Source organism: Brienomyrus brachyistius, chromosome 18 (assembly GCF_023856365.1).
Source record: "Brienomyrus brachyistius isolate T26 chromosome 18, BBRACH_0.4, whole genome shotgun sequence".
NCBI lineage: Eukaryota > Metazoa > Chordata > Actinopteri > Osteoglossiformes > Mormyridae > Brienomyrus > Brienomyrus brachyistius.
This window is the reverse complement of record NC_064550.1, coordinates 18,522,578-18,540,795: the sequence shown is the minus strand read 5'-3', so window position 1 is coordinate 18,540,795 and position 18,218 is coordinate 18,522,578. Positions and strand designations below refer to the sequence as shown.

Below are 18,218 nucleotides of genomic sequence, written 5' to 3'. Positions count from 1 at the left end.
GTTGCCACAGTTGTCTATGCTTCATAGCACGTATGTTCATGCTCTAGTCAAAGCAAACTAATTCCCTCAGACGGTTTTGACATCTGCAACTGGATTATTAGCAGCATACAGTGTTTATGGATTATTTTTACATTTTTAAAGTAGCTCTGAACTGATTTACTCTGGGTTTCTGTACGAATCCTACAAATCTCCAGTTGAAATGTTAAACAGTCCACGTACAAATGTTTCATTTTGTATAACCTCCACATGTAAAGAAATACAGCCAAATGCAGACAGAACTATTATAAAGCGGACTGATACGGATAAAGGGATCATGAAAACAGAATCAAATGTAACAGGGCAGTTTAGGATTTGAAGATTATTATTGACAAACGGGGCATTAATTATGAAACTAAACTCATCTTCAGTATGTAATGTTTGTATGGTATAAAGGGAATATTTTTAATTGAAAGGGATCAGTCAAATACAGACACGAAACACATTGCATTTTATTTTCATAGCATATATGAGTTTTACAGTTTTCACAGAGAAGAGGAATTACAGTCCCTGTTCTCAATGTACAAATGTATAGTTGGTTTACTGATTTGCTTAAAACCAGCAATTATGGGAAATTCCAGAAAAATAAGGTAAAAATGATACTGTTATTGTACAACAATGTAAAAAATAAAGCAACAACTTTAGTAAACTTAACATCAATGAATGACATAATATTGTCACTGTATTGTTTTAGATGTGGAGAAACCACATCACATGTTATAAAAGCATTATACAAGTGTGTCCATAATAAAATGAGTGATATTTACACCCTACGTGGCTTTAAAGAAATGATTTATTTCCATTTAATTTAAATGGTTTTTACCTGTCCTGTATGTTAACATGCTGGTGTGCAGGGCATACATATACACGTACACACAATATTTTGGGTTGAAAATGTTAGGAGGAGAGAAGAGGTTGTTGGTTTGACAAGATATAGTGCCTCCTGTAGCGGGTCACCTGGATTATTCACCTAACTACCTACTTACCGGCGTTTCGGCACTGCGACAGCAGCAGCAACGCAACGTTTTACGCGCATCTTACAGTTAATCCATCATCGGAGTGTTTACTCCAGTCACCATGGCAATGGCTTAGAAGGCGGTTCGGTAGCGACGTGAGTTGTGAAGGGGGGGGGTGTAAAATTCACCAATCAGCGCTGCAGGTTTCTAGCCGTTACGTCAGAGTTAAAGAGAGCGAAGACCGTTATTTTGTAATAAACTGGATATCAACTCGCACCTTAAGAGCTTTAATACTAGAGAAAAAAACTGTGACTTTTCCCAGCGATTGGGTCTGTGCCAGTCTCTTGTGGAATGACGTTTTTGGCGAAGAAGAAGGCGTAATTTTACTTTTTAGGACATAGAGCGATGCGTCTTTATTTTGACAGTAGTCTCACTATGAGCTCGGACCTTGAGGGTGAGGGCTCCGCCACCGCGGCCACCGGCTGCTCGCTCCTCCAAGCGCCGCATGTTTCCCCTCTTCTGTCTTTCTTTGCCTGTGTGTCTAGCAGGACTATCTGTTCTTTTTGGGACGTAGCCAGAATCCGGCCGCGCGCGTGTGTGTGAGTGATGGAGCGGAATATTTTAACAGTACCGGGTGTACAGCTAACTGGCTAGCCGGGTGGCTAACGCGGTGCGTATAACAGCAGCTGAATGTGGCGTCACCGGCTCGAGTCGCTGCCCGGCCAGCCTCAGTTCCTCGTGTTTTTTTTGGCAGATATATGTCATACTGATAAACGGCCAGCCACACGGCAACGTGGTATTTTCAGGCGTTATGGATCTTGGGGGAAAAAAACCGTAAATTCTTGTCAACGTGTGAGTCAATCCTTTGCTGGCTTGTCAAGTCTTGGGGGTGAATATGCTCCTTCTGCTACCTCGGAGCTGACATCATCACGATGAGTAACACTCCACAAGCACTAGCTGGCCACAGAGCCGCATTTCTTTCTCTATTTATTTATTTCCCCGCAGTTGCGTTGGCGTATCTGTCCTCAGAAGATACAACCAGCCCCTCTATCTGGCAAACGCGAAACTTTGGCGTTGTCTTGGTGGGAAGACAAGTCACCTGAGTGCTCCTAAAAAGTTTAGATTGTTTTACATTTGCATATTTTACACTTGTCACCCATAAAACATCGCATTTAAGATAATGTTTAGCTTTGAGGGCATAGCTTCGTATGTAAAATTTACGCGGGTTTGTGTTGTTGCTGCTATTTCCCGGACTGAGCTCGAGACATTAAAATGTCCCGAAGGTAGAGGATGAAAGGATTTTGTCGTTTTTCTCACGGACATTTCGCCTGTACCATTGTAATTCATAGAGGAAATGGGCAAAATGCTGTGCAGCCAAGGAAGTGGTTTTTACATAAATCAACGAGTAGGGACTGACGAAAGCGAAGTAGCTGGTGAATGAAAAGCGCTCGCCCTCACGGTCACTGGCCTTTGGATCATGAACAATGTAGTTCTGCTTTAAGTGTTTTTTTGCCTCTGCTTTAAGAGCGATTTGTAATTCCAGTGAGATCTTAGTGTCCTGCGCAGGTCGCGGGCCCCCGGTATATTTTCACCGGTTCTGTAACCTGATCTCCGGTTTTCTGGATTGTTCTTCTTATACAGTCCCTTAACTATTCCTCAGTTGTCCCTGCCAGGGCAGCACCTGGCGCTCAGAGAGCTCTGCTGCTCTCACTGCACTTAGCTTATAGGTATATTCAAGCCTGATGCCCAGGATGGCATTCCACGTTTTAATGAAGTGGTGCTGAAGTTTAGCGGTACAGTGGGTCAGGCTGAAAAGTCAGGTGTGCTCAGTCTAATTTGCAACGGGCCACAATAACAATGGGGAAAAGAACTGACTGGGTGGGTGTAGGTAAGAGTTACTGGTTGTCCTGATATCGGTGGTCCTTGTCACTTTTCCACAGGTCTGCACGGCAAGATGCCACTGTGCTGAAGGAGGATGAGTTGCCACACTGCTGCTTGCTGGCACTGAGAACAGCCTCTCCGAACACTGCAGGTAGGCGCCCCGCTCATGCAGTGGGCACTGCGGACATGAAACCTGTATATGTCCCCTTAGTCGGCCACCGTTTTCACAGAGTAACTTAGCTATCCTGTCATACAGAGCGAGGGTAGCTGCTAATACCACAGATAGGGATCTGATCAAGCAACTGAGGAGGCCATTGTGTTGAACATTAATCCGGCTGTACATTTATATAAACATGTCAGTCATTTTTCTCACATTACAAGCAGGTCATCTACTCCAGTTGGCCATGCTGGTGGTGCAGGGCAAAGGTGGTTCTATCATACATCACAACCACACTCTCTGTATATACAATGCAACTCCACAATTTTTGTTGATATTGTTTTAGTGATAGTTTTCCTTGTTCATTGTACCCTTTGAGTGATCGCATGTTGTAGTTCAGTTTTGCGTAAGCTGATCTGTGTTTTTTGGGCCAAGATGTCTGCCTAGATGGGCTGCAGCCAGGTAAGCTGGTTTCGTTGGTGGTTTCACTCAGCCAGCTTTGGAGACTTAAATGAGACTTGACCTCATCCACACTTATTTTGCCAAATGGAAAGGGATGAAAGGGATTTTTTTGCAAGGTATGCATGCGAAAATGGACTTGGGTATTTAATGTGAAAGCCCTAAATGTGAAACACAGTGGGGCAAAAGGGGTATCTGTAGGGTAATTAAAGCCTTCACTCACTGCAGTGGTAAATTTTTAGTGCCCACATAAATGGCTCACTAAGAGTGAATCGTGCCTTCCTCTTTGTCCTTCCTGGAATAAGCTCTGCATTACCGCAAGCTTAAATGGGTAAGCGGTTATTTTAAATGGATGGATGTTATAAAGGACACTAACTGGACATTTTAGAAATCCCCTACTCAATTGTATTGTGACCAAGCATCTCGTGCGCATCTTTTCGTCAAAAGGGGAGGTTCCCAAAAACCATAGTCCACTTTATCTAAAGGGAATGAGCATGTTTATGCATATTTTCAGCTTCTAGCAGCATACCTTGGATTTGCAGGAGATGGTAGGATAAGTCATTCATGATGTACAGACAAAGGCCCCACAGACTCCTTTATCTGTCTCTACACTTCCCCCCTTTCCCTGTGTTAGAGTGGCTGGCCTGTCTCATTTCCTCACACCCATGTAAGTACAGTATAGTTATATCCAGGCTTTTACATCATTCACATTCAAGTAAACAGATTGACTGATTACCACCCCTTCAGTTTTTTATAAATAGTACCATCCTGGTTTGCGAGTCAGAACAGTTGACATTTCATTGTACATTTATTAAATTTATTAATGTGATATGCTTGTTGGATTTGTTAGTCTGTCTCTGCAAGGAGAGGGACCCTTTTGCCTTTGTTCTTTTTGTCCACGGGTCTGTGAGGCTAGTCAGCTTAGTTCCACCTTTACTACAGTTCTCTTCTCTGTGGAACATGGGAAATTCTTAGGGTCAAGGCCTAGAAGGTATTGGAGTGTTGGTGGAACTACTTATGTGACCATTGGCCATGGGTTCAGGTTTTTATTGTGGTTGTATTTAGGGATGTCCCAATCCACTTTTTGGTACCCCGATCCTATCCATTCAATATTTATATCTACTGATTCCGAGTCCCAATTCGATCTTTTTATAAATATTTAAACATACATGCACATACAGTAGACGTCAGTGCATTCTTCGTCTGAGTCTCGCTGTTTCGCAGTATTCTTTCTTTTAGTCTCTTAAAGTGCCATTAGATTCTTTGTATTAAATGACACTGTTGCTACCTCCTCTAGAAAGAGTGGCATTGCAAACATTGAAGGTAGCTGTTGGGCTACTTTGAATTTAAGTTTAAGGAATTTCCACATGGCTGACACATCCATAGTTTGTAGTTTTAAGTCATGTGCTTCAGGTTTTTTGCAATGTGTGATGGTACGTTACATTCTGTGTAATTAATGTACATTGGGCGAAATTAAATAGATGGAGTTTCGGATCGTTCAATTAAAAAATGCCTGAATTGAACATGATTCCAATCTTTGATATTTGCTTGGGACAACACTGCTGGTATTGTTCCACAATTCATTATGGGGCTTAACTCAATTAACCTTTAAGCTTTGTATTTTATTTCTGGGTTTAGCCATCTTATAAGAAACAAAATTATGCTGTAGGTAGTTGGGGTACTTCGTGAGGAAGAAAGCAAAGTTATTTCTTGGGTAACATGACAAACATCCATCATTGTAGGCGACAGGGTGAGTGAAACGGCAGTGGCACACAGTGTGTTTGTATCCGAAGGAAGGAGCTTGTTCGCATGTAGTCATGGGAACCGCAGTGAGCGGAACCTCCAGGGAAAGCGAAAGGGGAAAAAAAACTGCACGGTGGGTGTAAACGTGTGAGTGTTCTGCCACTGGACTTGAGCTGAATCAAATAATTAAGGTCTGAGGTCGAATGGAAACCAGCAAAGTCTTGCAGGTCTGGAGTTGCTTCTTCCTATTGAGATGTAAACTAGAAACCATTGATTAACGTTGGGTCTTTTTTTGGTCTGAGTGTTTTGGAGGTATCGCTTGTATGTGCCCTTTGTGTTTGAGTTTAGATTAAATCTGACCTGTAGCTTGACATTGGACAGAATGAGGTTTTAGCCAGTCATTCCATGTTTAGCTAGTGTCATTGTGCTTAGCTTATGTTTCAGTTTGGCCAGTGTTTGTGTGCATGTTGTCTCCTACTTGCTTGCCTTTATTAAAATGGAGGAGGGAGAGTATTCCTGGAAAAGCCTACTCCAGTGACTTGAAAACACTCGACAAGCCTCTACCAGAAAGTCACATGGTTCGCTCACCTCTCAGGCCTGGGACAGACCTCTTGGGGTGCCCGCTAAACCGTGCTTCTCCGATGTCCGATCCCAGCCACCGTCACCCTTATCCCCAAAACGCTGTGCAGTTCACCAGTAAATGTAAAAGTAATCCCAGCACATGTGGCGATCCGTCTCATGGCCACGCCATCACCACCACCCCTTCTTGCTGGATCCGCACTAAGCAGCTCACCTTAGCTGGATGGCCTCCAGTTAGCTGCCTCCTCTCTGCCAGCTGAATTATTGATGCTCTCACAGTCCATGATGAGGGGTGGATTAAAGAAACTGGAGACCCCCCCCCCCCCCCCCAGCACCCTGCCACAACCAAGATCCCGGAGCATATCGACATCACCGGATACTTTTACTTATTCACATGCCGCAGTGCCTTGTGAACAAGGGACTGTCTGTCTCCACAGGAACAAGCTGTGGCCCAGAAATGGGGAGGTTTTAATGGAGTCATTCCCAGTGTCCGGCAAACAGCTTATCCGCTGCCGTACCCCCCAACAAGCCTGCCAGCTCTCACTTAGGAGCCGCTTGCAGGGGTCTTTGTAGTCTTTGTACTGCTAGCTTTGTTTATCTCATCTTCAGTTCTGTTCTCTGCTTGTTCGCAACAAGGAGAAAAATTATGGTAATAGTAATTGTTTTAGAGTAATGCTCAGGATTTGAGCTTGAAGAGGTAACAGGCATCCAACATCGAGCAGAGCTCCAGACCTCACTGTGCTTTATGTTGCATCTGATACTTTGAAGACTAGTTTACTTGTAAAATTGTAAGTGCTGTATCAAAAGCTAACAGATATTTCAAGTATCAGCTCTGCAGGAAAAAGGACTTAGATGATGTGAAAATAAAGGAGATGGCCTTGCTGATCTCAGCATACAGGCACACGATTCGGTTTCTGGTAGTTTCCGTGTTTCGACGGTGACGTTCCCTTCTGCTTGCACATTTGTGGGGCATCTTGCTGCCTAAGTTCCACCTTCATCACTCTGGGGGAACAGTGCATGCTGTACATAAAAAGCAGGCAGCTTGCGACTGAGCGGATCGATTTGAGGATGTTTTCGTTGCGAAAAGCCAGAAAAAACATACTCAGAGGGAAAACAACAGCTGCTCCCTGGCGAAGGAGAGGACATTTCCTGATGTAATGAGGAGCCTTTTCGGCGTGACTAACATAGTATTATCTCTCATTATTATTATCCATCCATCCATTTTCCGAACCGCTTATCCTACTGGGTCGTGGGGGGTCTGGAGCCTATCCCGGAAGCAATGGGCACGAGGCAGGGAACAATCCAGGATGGGAGGGCAGCCCATTGCAGGGCACACACACACACCATTCACTCACACAGGCAATTTAGCAACCCCAATTAGCTTCAGCGTGTCTTTGGACTGTAGGGGGTAACCGGAGTACCCGGAGGAAACCCCACGACGACATGGGGAGATCATGCAAACTCCACACACATGTGAACCAGGCGGAGACTCGAACCCGGGTCCCAGAGGTGTGAGGCAACAGTGCTAACCACTGCACCACCATGCCGCCCTCATTATTATTATGTACGATATTTTTAAATTTCACTTAGCCACCTCAGTTTTACATTGGCTTTGACAATGTTATTACATTTTAAATTGCCTTGGGGGTTAATTTATCCAGAGTTGTGTGATCTGCATGGTTCTAGAGTTCACATGATCTCCCTGTGTTTCCCGAGTTTTCACCAGGTACTCCAGTTTGCTCCTGCAACCCAAAGACTGGCCCTTAGAAATAGTGCATGTGTGCCCTGCGACACACTGGCGACTCTTCCATGATGTTCTCTGGTCTCTTGTGCCCTGTGCTGCCTAGGATTTGCGTCAGGCCACCCTATGACCCCATCTTGGGTGATTGGATGAAAGATAGATGGGCATATTATTATTTTTTAACAATCAAAGTAGTTACAGGAATGGGGGTGTTCATAACGATGACTTCCCCCGTCTCCTCTCTTGCAGTCAATGTGTTCTGCCACCGCATCTCTGCGGCTGCCACTCCAGCATGTCTCGCATCACGTCCACGGCCAAGCGCTACGGCAACAACTCTTACACCGGCCACTACACCTCGTGCGGCTCCCCACTGAGCTCATACGCCGAGCACGAGCGGCTGGCCTACATGAGTGCTCCGTCCAGTTACACGTCCCCCAGCTACCTGAGCGCGGGCCGTGGCCGCCACTGCAGCGTATCCCCGGAGCCGGATCGTGGCCGGCCGCTACCCCGGGGCGAACTGCTGAATGGACGTCGCAGCGAAAGCCTGAGCAGGGCACCGATGAGGGACTATGGCCTTGGAGGCCTGAACGGGGGCGGGGGGTGCCCTGCCTACAGCCATTCTCCAGCCAGGCCTGGCTATCTTTCTGCATCCCCGGGGGCCTCCCCCCGGCTATCCCTGAGCCGGCGCAGGTCCGTGAGCCAGACAGACCTGACGCGAGACCTGACCTCCCTGGGTCTAGCCGACCCCCCTGGCTCCCCAGGAACCAGCCGACAGGACTATGACGAGACCCGGTCATCTGGCCGGAGCCGGGCAGGACAGACAATGGACGCCTTTCGCACTAGCCGTTCTGGCTTTGCCATCGCACGCAGCTCCACACAGGAGGCCATTGGCAGCACCTGCCGCTCGTGGGAGAGAGCCAGCGCAGGTCGCCTGGTGTCCCCTGGCCCAGACAGTACGGTAAGATGCCTCAGTGTCCCCCTGTTCACAGCTAGTTTGGGCCCTACTTTGTGGAAGGTGAACTTCTGCCCAGATGCATCATTCATAGTTGTCATAGTTTACCTTGAACTGGGTCATGTCGGAAGTGTGCTGGTATGGCCTCGAAAGTGTCCGCTAACAGCCTAGAATAAAGTTCAATCCATTTGACATTCATAAATTCAGGTGTGTCAGGGGATTGTACCTGCTACTTAGTTTAAATCTTTATGTGAGAATGGGGATGCGATTCCCGGCGAATTCTGTCCTGTTACTGTGCATGCTTACAGTTGGCTGGCTGTACCCTTTTGTCAGTCGGTTCAGAATTGGGATTATAGCCTGTTCTAGGTGATGTGCCAAAACTGAATCTGAATGTTGGCACATCATGCTTCCCCCACTTCCTTTTGCTGACTAATTGCAGTGTTATGAAACTGCAATTTGGAGAGAATGGACAGTAAATGGCAATATTGACCAAATTAAATGTGATTATGATTTCTGCCATAATCAAGAAGCCCTAGGGTAGAATATTCTTTTTCGCTGTGAAGGTTATCTTAGCTGAGAAGGGTCTTTAGGAAAGCACTGAAGAATTGTTCTGTGTTTAATTAAAACAGCTTCTTTTCTTTGTTCCTGGTAAGGCCAGAGGAATGGTCTGTTAGTTATGACAGAAAGGGCTACAGCAGTTTGACCTTCAGTGTTTAAAGAAGGCATTTGCCCGAACTCTGTAATGTATTCTAGTGGGTGCATAAAGGGGTTGCAGACATTTAGGTCTGACTCAGAACTTTTGGATTTTTGCAGTCATGAGAAAATTCATCCAACCATCCATCTTTTAAGCAGTTACTTTAGTGAGGGTTAGTGGGAAAGGGGAAATAAGTCTGTCTTAGGCAACACTGGGCATAAGGCTGATGGGTGGGATGGTATTCCATTGCAGGGCACACACACACTCACTCATACATACAGTCATGCATCATGGCAAATACCGAGATGTCAGTCAGTCTCGATTTGTGTCTTTCGTGGGGGGAAAAGCAGAGTACCTACAGGAAACCCATGTAACATGGGCAGAGCATGCATGGTTCACACACAGAGAGTGGAGTCAAGGACATAAGAACACTACCGTCACGTACTGCAATGTAGATTTTCAACCTTTAGGTGGCGACATAGCTTCATTTAAACAACAAAGGACTGTAAATTCAGAGAAGCAGAAACATTATTGCTGTACAACCAGGGCCAGTGGAAACTGTGTCTGGTACAATTCTGTGACATAGTGGTTTAGTGGGTGCACAGACTTATTATTGTTGAGGTGTCTGAGAAAATGTAATGATTTATATTCCATTAATATTATATTGTCTTTTTGAAAAAAAATCACATGTAGTGCAAGTGCATCATATTTGCCTGCACCTAAAGAAATATGTGGTCCAGTGAAGTATATCCAGAGGTGGAGATTTCAAGTCCAGAGAGTACAATTCCAGACCAAGATTTTGTTTCAACCAACCAGTCCTCTGTGACTGTGACTCTTTATATTCAACTGGTTTAATCTATCGAAGTTTCTAAGTATCATATGGTGACAAAAAGATCTATAGCAGTACTGCCAAACTGCCACAAGGGGGGGACAGAAGCACAAGACAAAAGTTCACAACAGAAAAACTTTCCAAAAAACTGTTTCGTATTTTGTTGAGACCAGCAGTTTCTTTGGGATCAGGAGGGTGTCATTTTTATTATCATATTCCACTTTTATGTATAATTTTGTATAGAACTGATTTTTTTCCTTGTTTATCCATCTTCAATAGCCACTAAAGCCCACTAGAATGGTGCTGATCAAGTTCCTGTCCATCGCCAGCCACACTTGGTCCATCACAGGTCTTTCTCATGCAGTTTATTTCCACTTATTTGCATAATGAATAATCGCTGGTTCACTCTAACTATATCTTCAGACTCTAAGAAGCAACTGGAATACAGCTGTTCATTGACTTATGTCTGAATTTCATCCTGGTAAATGAGGACCTAATCAATCTGGATGTATCTCAATCATTATAGGGGAGAAGTCAAATATGCTGTATAACATAAGATTCAATATGACAAACATTTAAGTAAACCTCTATAGTGGCAGCACAATTGGTGTGTTTTGGTTCTTGTGACATTTCACATAAAATATGTCCACTAACATCTTCTATGTCCGCTTTGGATATTTCTCGATGAATTTTATTAAGTATGATTGGACGTTACTCGATAGGATGGAAGTTGATGGATGACTGTACGTGAATATTCACACAGAACTGTGGAATTTACAGATATGGAGGAAAGCACCAGCAAAGAACACCACCCTCAGGATAGAAATGATACATATTAACATAGTTTCAAGCTATATTCCACATTTTCATTAATAGTATTAGTCATCGAATGAATCTGTTGTCTATAGTTGCCTTGAATACCTTTCACCTTCGTCCATTGGTTGGGAGTCCCTGGGAGCTTGCATACCTGTTCTAGAGAAGACAATGCCATCATTGCATGGCACAGTCAGGCTTGAGGGCTTGGGCGTTGTCCACATAATGCTTTCCGTTGATGCAAGCGAAGTGTAATGATGTGGAAGTGAGAGCTATCTCTGTCACAACCCTATTTCAAGGGCTGGGGCAGCTATGTGAAAGGCCAGAAATAAACAGACATTATATATTGAACCTGTTTGATTGGGCGTGAGAAAGAATTCCTTCCATCCCCTTGGTAACGTATTCTGTCGGCACATCTACTGTTGCTCATCTGTTTAAGTAACATGTACGGTCTTTAGGGCCGGGTTGTCAAGGTAAATTTAAATTCATTTTAAAGTCCCAAACTCATTACTACAACAATATTTATGGTGTGTGGTTAGCAAAGTATGGAGGTGGTAAACTCTGGCCCCCAAGGGGCTTGAGACCTGCAAGAGAATGCACCTTAATTAAAGCCTGACTCATGCGATTTCCTGAAGCATTTAAAGTTAAGCAAGTACTTTGCTTAAAGGTACAGTGGCCACTTTGCCCTCGCAGCTGCCCTGCAACTACCTCGTTGTGAGTCTAGTTACAGAAATTGTCATTGTCACTGCGTAAGGTGAATCTTCAGCCAGTCAACGGAGTTTGCTGCCAAGTCCTTCACTGTTGAGCACAGCAGGATTTATGTCAGGGAAGATTTGGAGGCATCTCCTGTCATTTAGTTTTCAGTGTGACGTTACTTTTAGCTGAATGTTGTCCGAACCCTACAGAACTTGAGTGTTGAGGTCATCTCTGTGTTAACTCCATGGAAACCATCCTCCTGGGGTTATTGCAGAGCATCCTGAAATGTAGGTGCCAATCAAAACTCAATGAGTGATAAGGTGGTGGGTGGGACCTTGGAAAACTCGTGGGCACTAGGGGGTGGAGTTTAGTCATATGTCATGGAATGGCATTCGTGTTCGCATTTTTACCTAGAAATGAACTGTTCATTGCTTAAGAATGTCAAAAATGTGCCCTGCCACATGTGCAACTGCAGTGTAGCCTCTTGGTATGGAGGCAACCACCTTTCCAGCACCAATTCACTTTGCTAGCTGTCTGTTAACTCAGTGCTTATGCCTCATGATTGCTGCCCCTACATTACATGTAATTCTTCCCATTCATCTGAACACTGTGTTCTATCCATAACATTGTGGCTCATCAGTGCTGGTTGTCTGACCTGTAGCCACTATCCGTGGGTCATCATGGGCACTGTGACAGTACAGAATCCGACTTCAGGTTGGAAGGTGCAGCCAATGTTGTGCACCTTTAGTTTTTGAGACAAGTCAACAGGGAGGCCAGTGATGAAGGCGAGGTTCCATTAAATTTGTGCCTTGACTGCTTACACTGTGTGGAAAATCTGAATCAATAATTAATAAATAAAACGTTAAATACAGTCTGAGGCATAATTCTTCTCATGATGAGTAATCTTGAACTTGACACAACAAAATTGGGTGGGGCTGTTTTTTAACTGAAGTCAACTGAATTACTAAAAAAACTTTTTACTACAACATTATTGTTATGAGACCACTTTGTTCTGTGCACGTTTATATCCATTGCCCATTTGACATGTGCTGAGATATACAAACACACTTCTGTAATCCATCGACTCAGTGTGGCCCCAGCTGTTCTGCCCCTTTCCCGCATAGCGTAGGGAAAGGGGCAGAACAGCTGGGGCCACAGCTGGGGCCACACTGAGTCGATGGATTACAGAAGTGTGTTTGTATATCTCAGCAGAACATCACCTCTGGCATTAGACTGCAGCAAGGCTCAGCAGTGACCTTGTTCTAGGCCATCATACACCAGAGCTACGCAGTGTCTGTCAGAGCTATGCTACTGCCTGTCAAAGCTATGCTAGTGTCTGTCAGAGCTGTGCAGTGCCTCTTAGAGCTATGCATAACCTCTCAGAGCTATGTGGTGCCTGTCAGAGCTGTGCAGTGCCTCTTAGAGCTATGCATAACCTCTCAGAGCTATGTGGTGCCTGTGAGAGCTATGCTAGTGCATGTGAGAGCTATGCAGTGCCTCTCAGAGCTATGCTACTGCCTGTCAGAGCTATGCTAGTGCCTGTCAGAGCTGTGCAGTGCCTCTTAGAGCTATGCATAACCTCTCAGAGCTATGTAGTGCCTCTCAGAGCTATACTAGTGCCTGTCAGAGGTACGCAGCGCCTGTCAGAGCTATGCAGTGCCTCTCAGAGCTATGCTAGTGCCTGTAAGAGCTATGCAGTGCCTCTCAGAGCTATGCAGTGCCTCTCAGAGCTATGCAGTGCCTCTCAGAGCTATGCTAGTGCCTGTCAGAGCTATGCAGTGCCTGTCAGAGCTATGCAGTGTCTGTCAGCTATGCTAGTGCCTGTCAGAGCTATGCAGTGTCTGTCAGCTATGCTAGTGCCTGTCTGAGCTATGCAGTGTCTCTCAGAGCTATGCAGTGTCTGTCAGCTATGCTAGTGCCTGTCAGAGCTATGCTAGTGCCTGTCAGAGCTATGCTAGTGCCTGTCAGAGCAATGCTAGTGCCTGTCAGAGCAATGCTAGTGCCTGTCAGAGCTATGCGGTGCCTGTCAGAGCTATGCTAGTGCCTCTCAGAGCTATACTAGTGCCTGTCAGAGGTACGCAGCGCCTGTCAGAGCTATGCAGTGCCTCTCAGAGCTATGCTAGTGCCTGTCAGAGCTATGCAGTGCCTCTCAGAGCTATGCAGTGCCTCTCAGAGCTATGCTAGTGCCTCTCAGAGCTATGCAGTGCCTCTCAGAGCTATACTAGTGCCTGTCAGAGGTACGCAGCGCCTGTCAGAGGTACGCAGCGCCTGTCAGAGCTATGCAGTGCCTCTCAGAGCTATGCTAGTGCCCCTCAGAGCTATGCAGTGCCTCTCAGAGCTATGCTAGTGCCTCTCAGAGCTATGCTAGTGCCTGTCAGAGCTATGCTAGTGCCTGTCAGAGCTATGCTAGTGCTTGTCAGAGCAATGCTAGTGCCTGTCAGAGCTATGCAGTGCCTGTAAGAGCTATTGTAGTGCCTGTCAGAGCTATGCTAGTGCCTGTCAGAGCTATGCTAGTGCCTGTCAGAGCTATGCTAGTGCCTGTCAGAGCTATGCTAGTGCCTGTCAGAGCTATGCTAGTGCCTGTAAGAGCTATGTTAGTGTCTGTCAGAGCTATGCAGTGCCTGTCAGAGCTATGCAGTGCCTGTAAGAGCTATTGTAGTGCCTGTCAGAGCTATGTTAGTGCCTGTCAGAGCTATGCTAGTGCCTGTAAGAGCTATGCTAGTGCCTGTCAGAGCTATGCTAGTGCCTGTAAGAGCTATGCTAGTGCCTGTCAGAGCTATGCGGTGCCTGTAAGAGCTATTGTAGTGCCTGGCAGTGTTTGCGAGGAGAAAGTTTGCCCAGATTTAGTTCTGCCTCTCCTCTTAGTGTGTAGAGATTCCCCACCATGGCACTTTGGTTCCTGACACTTTGTTTGACCCCTTTGCTGCACAGCAAACTGAGGTACATTGGGGCCAGGTTCTGTATCCTTAAGTTTCTGAGACCTGCAGACAGCTACCTGGAGTTGATATGTCCTTAACTTACTGTTGAAGAATAATAGACAGCTTTGTGGTGGGGCAGTGTCCTTAACCTTGCTGTCTCAGCGGGATACTCAGGGGAGTTATATCCTTGCATATACAGTGTGAATGCCATGTACTGCTGCCTGAGGGGTGTGCCCTTAACATTGCTGTTTTAGTACTTCAGACAGGTACTGAAGGGGTAATGTGATTTTATGTTATATCTCGGGGATACCCAGAGCTAGAGGCTATCATTTAACATTACAAATTTACCATGACTATTGTTGTAGATTGTGGCATTTGTTAGATGAACTTATACTTCATAATTTCTATATGCACTCAGTGGGCAGTTTATTATGTCCACCCGCTTGCTAATACAAACAGCCTGATCCCGCAAACAGTAAATGTTGTAGCTGCAGCTGAATACATACAGAATTCAGGAAGGATCAAGACGTTCTCTTACTGTTTGCTTAAATATTATAGCAGCTAAGATGCCTGATCTAAGCGGTTTTAAGCACGGTGCGATTGTTGGTGCCATAAGTGATGGGTCCAGCTTCTCAGAAACAGTCACCCTCATGAGATCTTTCACATACTACATTGTCTAGAGTGTCGACAGAGAATTGGGTAACAAAAAAAAACTTCCAGTCAATGTCTGTAAACACCTTTGCCATGACAGAGGTTACTGGAGAATGAAGAGACTGGTAAAAGCTAAAAGGAAAGTCACAAGTCCAAAAAATAACAGATCTGAACAGCAGCTGTGTGCAGGATGTTGACCCTTGATGTGGTTCTGGAGGCAAAGGTTTGTTCTACTCAGTATTAGCTGTATATACTGGTCTATATCTGGACATCTGAGATTGTTTACATTAAAGACTTGGGCTTTTTCCTTTTCATTGTTGTTTCAGACTTGTGCAGTGTCTAAAAAGGCTGCTGGCTTTCTTGCAGTGGCAGGTAGTTAAAGGGGCAGATATGCACTGCTGGCTCACTGAGACTCAATCCCGCCCCTGCCAGGATGCAACCGTTTCCTTCTTCAATCCATGTCCAACAGAAATAAGAGGTTTACTATACTGGTAATCCCCTTCTGTCAAATGCCAAATGAACCTTAAACGCACTATAGGACAGGGGTGTCAAACTCCAGTCCTGGGGGGCTGGAGCCCTACACATTTTTGGGTTTCTCCTCATTTAACACACCAGATTCAACTCCTTGCACCACCTTGCACTAATTACCACACAACTCTTGAGCTGAATCATTTGTGGTGGAAAAAGGGAAGAACTAAGCTACACAGAGATCCGGCCCCCCAGGACTGGAGTTTGACACCCCTGCCAAAGGACATTAAGGATTATCTTCGTGCCTTGGTAGGCCAACTAAGTCAGGAATAGTGCAGTAAGACACACAAGTACCTTTGTGCCTTTTTACCTTTCAACTGCATGTGATTCACACTTCATGTGTGGACATGTAAATATATGCTGACATAAATGTGAGTTCGTTTGTTTTGCCACATGATCTGCACTCTCAACATTCCATAACCACCGTCCTTGTAGGGAATGGAATGTGCCTCTTCCAGCCCTCAACATCAGCGGTGAGCCACGGAACACACTGGTGAGCCTGCGGGCTGACAGGAAGTCAGATGGTTACCGTAGACATGTGGTGTTTCACTGAGCTGCAAAAAAAAAACTAAGTTGAGATCTTTAATCTAAATTCTGAAGATCTTATTTTATGAGAGAGAAATTTCCAGGTGAAATTATTTCGCTTATTTTGCTTATTATGTTTTGTAAAATGATGAGGTTTTTTTTTTTTGTCAGCAAACATGCATTCTCATCCATTTCACTACTTATGACATGTCCATGTGCACAACCACATTCCCAAAGGATACACACACACATACGATATGAACATAAACGCTCACAACACATATACACTCTTGGCCAACATTTATGCATGTATATAATTGCACATGCCGATGAATATACACTGAACACACAATAGTATGTGTGAGGCTGTCCAGGTGAGACAAGTGAAATTACCCATGTGACATTTTGAGGGGGGAGGGGCAGATGGTGGTGCTAGGGTTCCATGTGTGCGGAGTTTGCATGTTCTCCCTGTGCCATCCTGGGGTTTCCTCTGGGTACTCCGGTTACAGTCCAAAAACATGCTGAGGCTAACTGGAGTTAACAAATTGCACATAGGTGGGTGGGTGTGTGTAAGTGCACCCTGCAATGGGTTGGTGCCACATCCTGGACCCAGCCCCCGTGACCCTGAATAGGAAAGCAGTTTCAGAAAATAGATGGTTGGATATTTAGATGGGAAGAAGAAATTGGTGCTATACTTGGGTATAGTGGTGGGGAAGAAAATGGTGGGGAAATAAACCCTGACAGCCAAGCATGGGTAGTGGAAAGGGCAATGGTGCTCAAGCTCAGACCTAAGGGTGTGTGTGTGTGTGTGTGTGTGTGAATGCAGTCTCTCTAATCAGTAAAAGGACACAGGTCAACACAGTGTTGTCATAGAAGCACCCACATGCACATGCAGGAAAACTTCCTAACAGCTGTTGTCCAAACACACAGACTTTGATGTAAAAACATCAAATCACAATACTGTTTATTGTGCACACAGGGACAGTCATACTTCTGTCCTCTGTGCTGTGTGGCCCAGATTCTCCCACCTTGTCCTACTAGAACCTGTCAATTTCATCCCTTACTTTATGCTACATTTAGTTTGCAGTGTATTACTTTGGACTGGCACAATGTATACATTGGGGGGGGGAGACAGACACCGACAGGATTCATGGTGTTCATGTGTCTTTTTTAATGACAGCAGTCAATATAACAACTGAACTAAACATCAGAATATTTCTTTATTTATCCATCCATCCATCCATCCATCCATTTTCCAAACCGCTTATCCTACTGGGTCGCGGGGGGTCCCGGAAGCAATGGACACGAGGCAGGGAACAACCCAGGATGGGGGGCCAGCCCATCGCAGGGCACACTCACACACCATTCACTCACACAGGCACACCTACGGGCAATTTAGCAACTCCAATTAGCCTCAGCATGTTTTTTGACTGTGGGGGGAATCCGGAGTACCTGGAGGAAACCCCACGATGACATGGGGATAACATGCAAACTCTGCACACATGTGACCCAGGCACGCATATATATATATAATGTATATGATCGTGCACTCTCAGTCACCTGTGTGCACGCACGTGTCTGTGTGCGCATCGGGGCGGAGCTACGCCATGCGCGATACAGAGAACAGAGGAGAATTGTAAACGCGCGACTGTGTAGAGACAAAAATGACAAGCTGTTGTGTAAATAAGATAAATAGCATAAGGTTATTTAGTTTGTTTAATAAAAGGACAATGTATAGACCTAAATAGGAGGGTAGGGGGAAATCCACTTACTGTCATTCCACTATTTCCCAGACCCACAGCCAAAAGGACAAGGTCAGGTGGGTGTTCCCTGCCACTCCCTTCTGAACCTTCCCACCCCATTCCCGGCTAAGAAGCGCACATACTCGCTAACCTGAACGACTGCATACAGGGCTGACTAACACTAACCTATTACGGAGGAATGTGAAATGGTGACTCCCACCATGTTTCCTCACTCATAGTCTGGAGTCTGACTGCTCATAAGTTCCTGTGCACCTCCTGTGTTGCCTCGAGGAAACAATAAAGAAGCAGAACCAGTTG

General features: G+C 45.3%; 1 protein-coding gene across 1 annotated transcript in view; it reads left to right on the top strand.

Moving 5' to 3' along the window:
- Positions 1 to 1,229: 1,229 nt before the first annotated feature.
- Positions 1,230 to 18,218, top strand: part of LOC125713400 (ubiquitin carboxyl-terminal hydrolase 2-like) — a 38,701-nt gene continuing 21,712 nt past the window's right edge. The window contains exons 1-3 of the mRNA XM_048984492.1: positions 1,230 to 1,446; positions 2,933 to 3,024; positions 7,802 to 8,510. Coding sequence (XP_048840449.1) covers positions 7,845 to 8,510 — 666 coding nt within the window. The 5' untranslated portion in view covers positions 1,230 to 1,446; positions 2,933 to 3,024; positions 7,802 to 7,844. The remainder of the gene's footprint in view (positions 1,447 to 2,932; positions 3,025 to 7,801; positions 8,511 to 18,218) is intronic.